This window comes from Microcaecilia unicolor, chromosome 1, assembly GCF_901765095.1.
Source record: "Microcaecilia unicolor chromosome 1, aMicUni1.1, whole genome shotgun sequence".
Lineage (NCBI taxonomy): Eukaryota > Metazoa > Chordata > Amphibia > Gymnophiona > Siphonopidae > Microcaecilia > Microcaecilia unicolor.
The window spans coordinates 723396957-723410206 of NC_044031.1; the positions used below are offsets into that span (position 1 = coordinate 723396957).

Consider the following 13250-nt stretch of genomic DNA (forward strand, 5'->3'; position numbering starts at 1 on the left):
AATTCAGCACGAAACCAGTTCAACAATAGCTGGAAGAGGCAGCATGTCAGAGTCTCTACTGCTTTCATTCATCAAAAAAACAAAGTAATTAGAAAAAAAAAAAACCTTGTATCCTTTTCTGCCAAGCATGACAAACAACTGTTGAATCTTTCAATAAAATACTAAGCCTGAAATTAACTTCCTCAGATGATACCACTGAGGACATCAAAGTCTGAGATAGCCAGCAAAGAGAACAAACAACCTTTGAGGGAATATGTAGTTTTGACTTGATTAAGGGTGGGAGGAGTTGGAAAAATGGTATAAGAACAACTATTTACGTAACAAAATAAACCTCTCCACTATTTACGTAGGTCTGGTAGATAAAAGGTATATAAAAGCTGAGGTGTGAGGGACCCAGGAGTGTACAGCTGTAACTGAGAGAGCCCTGAGCTGTGAGTCTGAAGCCAGTGTAAGTTAAAAGGAAGAATCATGGAGCCTGAGGAGTATCGGAGGAGAGGTGAGTGACTGGGAGAGTGGGACAGCAACAAGACCTGCTCTATGGATTTTCTTTGTTCTTTTCATTCTCTGAGTCTATGAGAAGCTGTGATTAGAACTGGGGCTAGACTAAATTATTGTCATCTCATCTGAGAGAAAAAGGTTTGCTTAAAATGAAATGGAATGGAATATCAGAGAGGAGAACCCCCCTCAGTATATACCAGCGCTACTCTAGTCGAGACTACTGTTCGGTTATGATAACATTACTGGTGTTTATTTTTACCTTTGTTTTACAGGCCTAGGATGCAGTCCATGATTGTGATTTATGCAACATAGGTCCACCGACGAGACACTGTTTTATTTTATAGTGCATGATCCCCAATCCTTAGGCTAGCATAGAGTAAAGCACTCCTGAAAGGGAACAAAGTCAGATTCACTGTTCAGGAAGTAACTGGTACTTTAACTGGTATTAAGAATCATGTAACAGAATATAGCTTTTATACACGGTGGGGCCAACGCAATACGCTTGTGCTAGTCATGCACTGAGGGTTAGAGCTTGGCTTCCTAATGCCAAAGTTTTGCTTACTGATGCTATAACCAAATTGTATGCAAATAGCTCTGCATAAAACTTTTGCCCCAACCTGGGAGATCATACCAGATACATCGGAGTCCGCTCCATCCATCTATTCACTCCTCTGCCTCTCCGAGTAGCAGTCATTTATCGACCTCCTGATAAGTCCCTTTCTTCCTTTCTCACTGACTTTGACGCCTGACTTTCCTTCTTTCTTGAACCTTCATCTCCTTCCCTCATTCTTGGGGATTTTAACATTGATGCTAATAACACAACACCTATACACCCTTACTCAGAATGTATCTGTCTACCTACCTGACCACCTTTAAGAATGTATCTTTAAGAATGTATCTTTTTTAACTGCATCTTTAAGAATGTATCCTTTATAACTGCTTGACCAAATCCTCATGTCATCCATGACGTCTTGTAACACCAATAGTATTCTTAACCCTGGTATGACAATGCTATAACAGGTCTTTATAAGCCACATTGAGCCTGCAAATAGGTGGAAAAATGTGGGATACAAGAGCAATAAATAAAAATAAATACATGTGCACATTGGTCTGTGCTAGTGGCAGCTAGAGCCGGTACACAGGTCTAAGCAGAAAAAAAGTGTTGGCACTGGCAGTTGCATGTGTACACATCTGCACATGTACCGGAATGTTCTATGCATAAAAGTTTTGCAATGCCAATATTAATGTACAGAATAGCATTCCGGCACATGTACAGATGCACGTGCCTGCATTACCAGGTGCTCCATGGACAAGCAGGATATAATCAGCCACAAATATGGGGTTTGATGTCCATCTCGGCAGCTACAGTTTGGACCTTCTCTTCCAGAGTCCAGCAAAAGCGTAGAAAACCCTCTGGGCATGCGTGGGTACTGATTTGATTTGTTTTAATTGCCTAATATATCACTTAGTACAAATTGAGTTTTAAAGCAGTTTACAATAAAACAGAGATCAATTCAATAGGTGTTCAAACCAAACAGAACCATCAATACAGTTATTGCATCAAAATCAGATTAAGCAAATCAACAGTCATCCGAGTCTAAAATTGACTCTAATAGGTCTATAATCCAGTAGAGGCACTCTAGAAAATCCATGTTTTTAGTTTCTTACAAAACTCACGGTAGCTGATTGAACTACCCCCTTCCAAGGATAAGAAACCCCTCATCCTCACTCCATATTTATAGCTAAGGGAATTGGACTTCAGGCTAGAGGGGAGGTGGGAGGGTTGTGTGGCTGATTTATCCTACTGTCCATGGAGAACCTTCGTTACAGGTAAGCAGCTTCACGTTTTGTACTCAGACATGTGCACAGGCTCTAGCTGCCTCTAGCACAGACCTGTGTGTACATTTTTGCAGCTCTCAACAATCCAGCTCTTCCAGAATATCAGTTCTGCTTTATTTATTTTTTACAAAAGTTATAATTTCCAATAGAACCTCTGGAAAAAAAATATACTAAAGGTATAAGACCAGAGGAAATTCTGATAGGAGGTAAAACAGTGAAGGTGTTGACCTAATACAGCTCTGAGTAATCAAGCAATAATATATCTAATATGCATATATTAAATAATAGAGATGTTCTCAGAGTTATAAACTCACCCAAGCGAGGCACCGCTCAACTGAGTGGCACCTCTTAGGGTGGACAAATTTCTCAATCATAGAACTTCTCTAAAGGGTATAAATTTTTACAAACACACCCGTGTTCAAATTAAATACTACTTAATATGTGTCTAATACCCTTTTTAACCTATGCTCTTTGTGGAACCAAGAAAGTTGTGGGTCTTATATGCTGGCTGTAAAGAGAAGAAAAGCATAAAATCTCCACTAATGTAACCATGGAAGAATAAGCTAACCTTTTAAGCCTCCTCAGACTTGGTGTTAAAGCCCTCTAATGGAATTGTGCTTAGCCTTTCAGTCTGCATCTATGCGGAATAGCTAATACCCTCAGTATCGTAGGTGTTAATTTGCTGTGCACTGGTGTCCACATTAGGCTTTGCACAAACCCATTTTTACCCCTGTGTGCCCACAAAATTGTGTGCTAAAGCTGTTCTAACCCTGCACAAAGCCAAGTGCACTTTATTTATTTGCAAAATTTTCTATACTTCTCTAGCTGATGGGTAGAACAGAGCAGTGTACAGGCTAACAATAGAAAACGAGCAGGGCCGGTCTTAGCAATTGCAGGGCCCTGTGCAGATCAGTTCGGTGGGGCCCCCCAGTCCCACCTAGCCCCGCCCCTTGTTGACAAGATATGTTTTAAACATTTTCTTTTATTTCAAATAAAGACAAATCAAGCAAAACTTGTATAGAAAAACTAATTCAAACATGTAAAATGCTATAATAGGAAACCTTTGGGTTTAAAAAGCAAAACTATGTGCATGTAAGGACTGGATAAATGAATTAAAATGAATCCTCTTAATATGTAATACTTGGTAGCAATAATGAAACAGTGATTGAATATTCAGATAGCAAGCAGCCTGAGCCAACAGATTTATTTTCCACTGAACATAATTAACTTTGTATGAACTTGGCTGCTAATAGTGTGCTGAACTGGACAATGTTGGCACATTTAGCCACACCCCTTTTACCAGCCATGGCGCATATAAAAAGTAATCATTGAAAATATTACATCAGTACAGGAGAAGAAAAATAACTTGGTTTTTTATTCATTATAAATCATTTCTGTAAGCTATTACAGCTCCAGTATACCCAAAATGACACAATCCAAATTAGCATACAAGCTCTGCATGCAGCACAATACCAGAAAAACAGAAAGAAACACATTGCTATACACTGCAAAATAAGACAGCAGATGTAAATTCTCAAATTGGACATATTCCAAACACTAAAATGAAAATAAAATGATTTTTCTACCTTTGTTGTCTTTGTTTTTCTATCATGTCCCAGTCTCTGATTCTGCTGCTCTATCTCCTCCGCTGTCTTCCCTCCCCTCCCTCCATGTCCAGCATTTCAACTCTCTCCCCTCCATCCATGTGCATCTCTTTCCTTTATCTTCCCTCCCCTCCATTCATGCCCAGCATTTCAACTCTCTCCCCTTCCCTCCATCCATGTGCATCTCCTTCCTCTGTCTTCCCTCCCCTCCATCTGTGTCCAGAATTTCTCCTCTCTCCCCTAAATCCATGTGCATCTCCTCCGCTGTCTTCCCTCCCCTCCCTCCATGTCCAGCATTTCAACTCTCTCCCCTCCATCCATGTGCATCTTTTTCCTCTGTCTTCCCTCCCCTCCATTCATGTCCAGCATTTCTCCTCTCCCCCTCTCCTCCATCCATGTGCATCTACTTCCTCTGTCTTCCCTCTCCTCCATTCATGCCCAGCATTTCTCCTCTCTCTCATTTCCCCTCCATTCATGTGCATCTCCTTCCTCTGTCTTTCCTTCCCTCCAACATTTTTCCTCTCTTCCCTTTCCTCCACTCCATCCATGTGCAGCATTTATCCTCTCTTCCCTCCCCTCCATCCATGTGCATCTCCTTTCTGTCTTCCCTCACCTCCATCCATGTACAGCATTTCTCTTGCCCTCCCCTCTATCCATCCAGGTCCCCTCCCATTCATATCCAGTGATTCTCCTTTGCCCCCTGTCTTCCCCTCCCATCCATATCGTGATTCTCCTCTGTCCCCTGCCCTCCCCTCCCATCCATGTCCAGTGATTCTCCTCTGCCCTATCCTCCATGGCCAGTGACTCGCCCCAGCCCCCAACTTACCCCCCTTTTCAGTCCCCGAGTTTCAGTTCCAACCCCAGCCCCACCTGTCTGCCCTCAGCTTTCCCACAGCCCTCCTTTCCTTCCAACTGCCCTGCATTTAAAAAGTCACAGCGGCTGCAATGAAAGCAACAGGCTCGCCTCTACCTTCCCTTCTTTCTCATTATCCCACCTTCGCAGAAACAGGAAATTGCATCAGAGAAAGGTCTGTGCTGGGACCGCTGCTTTTTAACACATTTATAAATGACCTAGTAGTAGTTAAATCACGGGAGGATTGTGAAAGATTACAAGAGGACATTATGAGATTGGGAGACTGGGCGTCTAAAAGGCAGATGGCGTTTAATGTGAGCAAGTGCAAAGTGAATTATAGCTATGTCATGCGAATTATAGCTATGTCATGCAAGGTTCCATGTTAGGAGTCACTGACCAAGAAAGGGATCTAGGTGTCATCGTGGATGATACATTGAAACCTTCTGCTCAGTGTGCTGCTGCGGCTAAGAAAGTACTACTACTACTTCTACTATTTAGCATTTCTATAGCGCTACAAGGCGTACGCAGCGCTGCACAAACATAGAAGAAAGACAGTCCCTGCTCAAAAAGCTTACAATCGCACATAGAATGTTAGGTATTATTAGGAAAGGAATGGAAAACAAAAATGAGGATGTTATAATGCCTTTGTATCGCTCCATGGTGCGACCGCACCTTGAATATTGTGCTCAATTCTGGTCGCTGCATCTCAAAAAAGATATAGTGGAATTAGAAAAGGTGCAGAGAAGGGCAACGAAAGTGATAAAGGGGATAGGATGACTTCCCTATGAGGAAAGGCTAAAGCAGCTGGGGCTCTTCAGCTTGGAGAAAAGACGGCTGAGGGGAGATATAATAGAGGTCTATAAAATAATGAGTGGAGTGGAACGGGTAGACGTGAAGCGTCTATTTACTCTTTCCAAAAATACTAGGACTAGGGGGCATGCGATGAATCAGAGAAAATTTTTCTTCACTCAACATGTAATTCAACTCTGGAATTCGTTGCCTTAAAATTTGGTAATGGCGGTTAGCTCAGCAGAGTTTTAAAAAGGTTTGGACAGCTTCCTAAAGGAAAAGTCCATAGACCATTATTAAATTGGACTTGGGAAAAATATTTCTGGGATAAGCAGCATAAAATGTTTTGTACTTTTTTGGGATGTTGTCAGGTATTTGTGACCTGGATTGATCACTGTTGGAAACAGGATGCTGGGCTTGATGGCAATACTTATCTGCGCCCTAATTGCTTTTATATTGTAAACCACAGAGTTGCCATATGAACAATTTGCGATATATCAAGTGCCGATAAATAAATAAATAAATGTATACGACAGCAAAGTAGTCAAACTAAGAGACAGGTAAAGCTAAGGAAAGAAAGCAAAATGGAAGGATAAAGCAAAAAGGGGAAAAATCAAGCACACATAGGAGGAAAACAAGGTTAAGTAGGTTGAAGTGGTACTTTCAATCAGACCATTTCCCCAAAGGCTAATCAAAAGATCCAAGTTTTCAGCTCAACTTTAAAGTCCTTGAAAGAAGAATTACTATGGAGGGAGAGGGGGTTTTGTTCCAGGTGTGAGGTGCAAGGAAAAAGAAAGCGCTATGACGTGTAGATTCTAAATGGGCACGTTTAGGACTGAGTAGAACCAAACGGTGATCATTCAGGGAAGGGCAGTAAGGAATGGTTAGACAAGTGAGGTAATCAGGAATCCCTAGTCTGAAGGCTTTAAAGGTGAGAGTAGCGATTTTATAAATAATCTGTTGTTCAACAGGAAGCCAATGATATTGTTTCAGTAGGGGTGAGGTATGATCAAAGCAATAAGCATGGCAGAGTAACCTGATGGCTGTGTTCTGGAGTGATTGAAGTTTATTCAGTGTGTTATGGGGCAAACCAGCACATACAACATTGCAGTAGTCCAATCGAATGGTAAAGAAAGAGAGGACTAGTGCATGAAAATATTGAGTATCAAAGAGGTGACGGATTGTTCACAGTTGGTGGAAGACCATAAAACTAATTTTTGTCATGTGTGAAATTTGTGACAGAAAGGAAAGAGAGAAGTCAAGGATAATGCCTAAATAATGAAAACCAGATACTGACGTAATAGAGATAAGTATGTAAGTACATAAGTATTGCCATATTGGGACAGACCAAAGGTCCATCAAGCCCAGCATCCTGTTTCCAACAGGGGCCAATCCAGGTCACAAATACCTGGCAAGATCCCCAAAAAGTACAAAACATTTTATACTGCTTATCTGCAAAATAGTGGATTTTCCCCAAGTCCAATTTAATAAAGGTCTATGGACTTTTCCTTTAGGAAGCTGTCCAAACCTTTTTTAAACTCTGCTAAGCTAACCGCCTTTACCACATTATCTAGCAACAAAATCCAGAGTTTAATTAAACGTTGAGTGAAGAAAACTTTTCTCCGATTCGTTTTAAACAGCGTAATGGGAGACAAAGGGGTAAAAGATGTATCAGAAAACCAACAGGCAACAGTTTTATCGAGATTAAGCACTAATTGATGGTGTTTTAGTCAACCAGCAACTGATTCGAGATAGGCCTGAAAAGGAGAGAGGGAAGAAGAGGAGGGGGTAGTGGGGAAGAGCAAAAGAATGTCATCAGTATAAAGATAGGCAGAGATTCCAAAGAACTGGATGAGAGCAGCAGGAGGACTCAGGAAGAGATTAAAAAGAAGAGGGGAGAGGATTGAACCTTGGGGCACTCCTTGATGCAGTTCTTTCTGCTCAGATGTCTGTAACAGAAAGGATAATCTGAAGAGCACAATTAGATAGAAGCAATGAAGCAAAGAATATATTGGAATAAATAACCAGAATGAACAAAATATTTAGGTGAGCACATTTTTTCTTCAAGCCAAAAAAATAAATAAAGTAAAAATAAAAACATTAAAAAAGTTAAATGGCAGCTCAAACAATCTGACAAGTAAAGAAAACCAGAATTTCTTAAAATGTGCTTTGATTTTCTTCCATAGTGATCCACCCTAAAATCTAGTATTTTCACTTGCAAATACCTATCATTTATTTGCCTTGTATTCATTGCTTTTCAAATGTCGAAGATCTCTTTTTTGATGACATGAGGAATTACGATAGCATTTTTTAAAAGTCAAGGCTTACATCACCTACAACTAGTCACACGGGGCCCTTTTTCTAAAGCTTAGCACATGCTTTCCGTTAACCCCAGTTATTAGTATGAAATGGGCTTCTTAGCATTTAGCATGGGCTAATCTTATATAATAAAACTCACCCTCAACGTTCTGAAGACACTGATGTCACTTCCTTCAAGACGGGTTTGAAGGGTTCGTGGTGGTGAAGCCACCGAAATCGCCAAGTCAAGGGGCCCCGCCCTCGCGTCAAACGTGATGATGTCAAGGGCGGAGCAATGGCGTCACATACTGAGGGCGGAGCAATGGCGTACAGTGCGTTCAGGAGGTGCGGAGCAATGGCGTCAGAACGACGAAGGGGTCGGTAGGTAGGGAGGGATGGAGGGAGAAGGGGGGGGGGTGTTGGGGAGGAAAACCTTGCTAACGCCCGTTTCATTTGCTCCAGAAACGGGCCTCTTTTACTAGTCTTTAATAAAAGAGCCCTATGAAAGGAAAGAAAAAACTAACAAAATTTCATTTTTTTCTCATTTCTGAAATGTACATGCACTATTTGTAAATAGCACACACAAATAAATAAACAAAATGAATTTTAAAATGTCATGAAACAAATAGGAAACTAATAAAAAAATGGCGTTGATATTCAGATGATTTAACTGGGCAGGAGAGGTTTCTGTCTAGCTAAGGGGGGAAGTTATCAACATGGGCTGCCATTAAGACATGTTATTTTACTACAATCTCATACTATTTTAGCACAGGTCCCATTTTATGCAATGAGACCTAGTTACTAATAACTGGGGTTAACAGTAAAATAACTCTTCTTAATGGTAGCCCATATGGATAACTCCCTCCCTTAATTAAAGAAAAAAAAATGTTTCTAGAAATCAAAACAACTGCTATATGTAATAAAAGTGAGCGAAGTATAGAACAATCAAGCCATTGTGACATCACTGATGAACTTGGCTCTTAAGCATTGGAGGAATGAGGCATTATGACATCACAATATCAGCTCTGGTTACCAGAGACTGAAACTCTTCACATTAAAGAGGGGAAGTTATCAATGTGGGCTGCTTTTAAGACATGTTATTTTACCACTAACTCATACTATTTTAACACAGGTCCTATTTATGGTCAGTAATTTTGTTTGTTAGTATAGCTTTAAATGTTTTCCCAGCAACAATGTCAGACCCTGTAATGAAACGCCTAGCCACCCGCCTGGGGTTACCCCACAGCCACTTAGAGGGTCTATCCCCAGCAGAGCTCGGGTCCACCTGCTGCTTATGCTCTACACTAGCACTCTCCGCCCACCAACTAGGTCCCAATCACCTCTGGGCGAGTCTCCCGCTTTCAAGTTATCCCCAGTGATTTCTAGGTTACTGGGGGCCACACTTCTAGTGGTCCCACAGTTTCCAGGAAACATTCACAGACCCAACACAAACCACCAGGATTCTTTATCAGTCCAGACAGGCAGAACAAAGAATTGTGTTTATTCTCATAAAAATATTGAACAGTGGAACAAAAATGTGCAAATAGCAAACAGTAATAAGTAACTGAAAAATGGATCAATTAGAAAACTAACTAAACATCTATATACTGTCTAAACAGTACCTGGGAAAATCGGGACATATAATTGTTCACAGAGCCTTAGCAAAGAGATCTGTCTCCCTCTTCTTCCAGGCTAAGACTGAAGCACCAGCCAGCCACTGCTGGGTAATGTTCAAAACTCCAGACCAACCAGAGCCCAGAACAGTCAAGTTTCAAATAAAAATGGTTACATCATTGCAAGGCAGTTGCTATTATCTGTGTGCCAAATAAAAGAAAGAGAAGTCAGTCCCCTGTATCAGCTTTAAGCATAAACATGCACTATCTGCTGGCCAAACAGGAGAAATACACATTAGACATATTTAAGACAGGAAAATATCTAATACATTTTAAAGGCTTAAAACACACTGTTTCTTCACAGGCCCACTGGTCTATAGTTTCCTGAATCACCCCTGGAAACCTTTTTAAAAACTATCATTACACTGGCCACCTTCCATCCTCGGGCATCGCGGCTGTTTTGAATAATAGATTATAGGTGCTACTAACAAGGGTTTGAAGCACAAGGTGTCCTCTTTGCATACTTAGGGAAAGAAATGGTGGACTACATTTACCAGTACCTGAGCACTGTAAGAGAGAGGCGTGTGAATCCTGATGTACAACCTGGTTACATGAGACCACTTCTGCCAGATAAGGCACCTCTGGAGTCTGAGAGCTGGGACAGCATCTTTAGAGATATTGAGGAGGTGATCATGCCTGGGGTAAGATCCAAAGTTCTTTCATTAGCAATTAGTAGTAAAGTATTATTATGCATTAGCAAGCATTGTTCTAAGTTTGCTTGAAACCACTTCCCAAAACTGCCAACTGCATATGTAAACAATAGATATTTTATTTCAACGTTGAATGGCATTATATAATGGCATTGAATGACATTATGCAACACTCCACTGCAATTGGAAGAAATGTTTTGCGGCTCAAATGGGAGTTTGCAAGCACCTACCATCCTTGAGGAAGGTTCTCAGAAAATGAGTGCTCTGTTGGACGTATTTAAGATAAGTGTTTACCCTGCCTCATATTGTTGGTGCCTTTCTATGCCAATGGCGGTTTTGCTTTTGACAAGTATACAGATGGTCTGTTTCAATTATTCTTGAATTATGAAATATGATTGCATGTGAACTTAGGACATTGCAATTGGGGTGGGTTTTTTAAAAATATATTTTGATTGAACACTATATGAAAAATAAAATTTTGAAGATTTTTGTAAGAGATTGATATACTGAAAACATTACCACTCGATATGAGGGAATATTGTGATATATAGAGCCTTCATGTTAGCTGCAAAATAAACAGCTTAACTCATTGAGGGTTTTTTTTTTACAAAGCTGTGCTAGCATTTTTAGCTTGCGGTATAAATCAGCTGGCAGTAAACACTGAGATGCCCATTATATTCATATGGGACTCTCAGTGTTTACCACCAGCTGATTTTTACTGTGATCTAAAAACGCTAGCGCAGCTTTGTAAAAGGCCCCCCAAAAGTTGCTCTGCTGTGGGTGCAGCCTATACTGAATTCCCCTCATACATACAGAATTTTATTTTGAGTGAAAATCTCATAAGGAGGGGCATAATCGAACGGAGCCGGCCATCTATATGGCCGGCCCCATAAAGCGGCATACCCAACCGCATTATCGAAACAAGATGGCCGGCCATCTTTCATTTCGATAATACGGTCGGGGCCGGCCAAATCTCAATATTTGGGCCAGCGTTAGAGATGGCCGCCATTGGTTTCCGGCGAAAATGGAAACTAATGGCGGCCATCTCAAACCCGGCCAAATCCAATGCATTTGGTCGTGGGAGGAGCCAGCATTTGTAGTGCACTGGTCCCCCTCACATGCCAGGACACCAACCGAGCACCCTAGGGGGCACTGCAGTGGACTTCAGAAAAAGCTCCTTGTGTGCTGAGCCCCCCAAAACCCACTCCCCACTACTGTGCACCACTACCATAGCCCTTGCAGGTGAAGGGGGGCACCTAGATGTGGGTACAGTGGGTTTGTGGTAGGTTTTGGAGGGCTCACAGTTACCTCCACAAGTGTAACAGGTAGGGGGGGATAGGCCTGGGTCCGTCTGCCTGAAGTGCACTGCAGTACCCACTAAAAAGAGCTCCAGGGACCTGCATAGTGCTGTCAGGGAGCTGGGTATGACATTTGAGGCTGGCACAAAAATGTTTTAAAATTTTGTTTTGGGTGGGAGGGGGTTGGTGACCACTGGGGGAGTAAGGGGAGGTGATCCCCAAGTCCCTCCGGTGGTCATCTGGTCAGTTGGGGCACTTTTTTGAGGCTTGGTCCTAAAAATAAATGGACCAAGTGAAGCCGGCCAAGTGCTCGTCAGAGCCAGCCTTCTTTTTTCCATTATCAGCCGAAGCCGGCCATCTCATAACCACGCCCCCGTCCCGCCTTCCATACCCTGCCGAAATGCTCCCTTTAACTTTGGCCGGCCCTGCGACGGAAAGCAGTTGGAATCGGCCAAAATCGGCTTTTGATTATACCGATTTGGCCGGGTTTAGGAGATGGCCAGCCATCTCCCGATTTGTGTCGGAAGATGGCCGGCCATCTCCTTCGAAAATAAGCAGGATGGTGTACTGGGGATTGGTTCTTTTAATGCTGGATTATATAACAAGGCCAGATGCCTGTGCAAACCATATTCAATACAACTGTAAAAGTCTTATTTGATAGGTCAACTATGGGTATTGTAATATTAGCATGGATTGAAGAAGGTTGTACAGCTTGAACACCTTTACCTGAAAATAGAAATGGTTTAAAACATTTCTTTTTAGATAAAATCTTTAAGGTACGATCTAAGAACTAAGAAGGCACTAGTAGGCAAGGTTTCAAGATCTAGATCATGGAGTGAAGACCTTCCGTAGGCCACTGGATAAAAGTGTTTGCTCATCATTTTGTCTTGTTGCTGTGCTTGATCTGGGGCAGGTCCTTTTATTAGCTCATCCTATGTTCATATTTCTGATGTAGGTTGTTCATTGGCAGAGTCCTCATATGCATGCCTACTTCCCTGCACTCACATCCTGGCCTTCCTTACTCGGTGACATGTTGGCTGATGCTATTAATTGCTTAGGATTTACATGGGTAGGTAGTAATTTCATCCTTTGATGGTACAGTTTAATAGTCTATAGAACCATGAATGTAAGTGTATGTACAATGAGTTCTTTATTTGCACCATGTGTAAAAATATATATACCAGTGAATGATTAGAATAATGTTGGTTTGCCCAAGAATCTTCTGAAATTGGGCTACATTCACTAAAGTTTTTCTCCCATGCTGTGTGTCGGGGGGGGGGGGGGGGGGAACAGTTCAGAAAATCAGGGCATAATGGCATAGATTCTACAAAGGGTGCCAAAAATTAAGCACCAGAAATATGGGCGCTAAGCACCAATTCTGTAACAGCAATTGCTTGTGAAATACCATTATATAATAGGGCGTAAATAAGTATGTGTGTGCCTCACTTTAGATGCGAGCACTTGCACCGTGTTAAAGGCTTGTGTAAATGCTGACACCTGTAGTTGGCAGTTGCACACATACGTGATAGTATGCCATAACTTACGTGCACAACTGCAAGACACGCCCATGATCTGCCCATGGGCTTGCCCCCTTTGTAGTTGTGCATTACAGCATTTAGGTGCTATGATTATAGAATTGTGTTTAAGTTCAGTTGCGCATGTAACTACAAATTAGTGCCAATTAACACTATTATTAGTAATTATGCCAATTAGCACCTAATTTAACAATTAAGTTAGGTGCACGAGTA

At 41.6% G+C, this 13250-nt stretch overlaps 1 protein-coding gene across 1 annotated transcript in view; it reads left to right on the forward strand.

The window, feature by feature from the left end:
* Nucleotides 1–413: 413 nt before the first annotated feature.
* HDC (histidine decarboxylase) overlaps nt 414–13250 on the forward strand; it is a 42809-nt gene continuing 29972 nt past the window's right edge. Inside the window, exons 1-3 of the mRNA XM_030190422.1 lie at nt 414–496; nt 10023–10195; nt 12458–12571. Coding sequence (XP_030046282.1) covers nt 469–496; nt 10023–10195; nt 12458–12571 — 315 coding nt within the window. The 5' untranslated portion in view covers nt 414–468. The remainder of the gene's footprint in view (nt 497–10022; nt 10196–12457; nt 12572–13250) is intronic.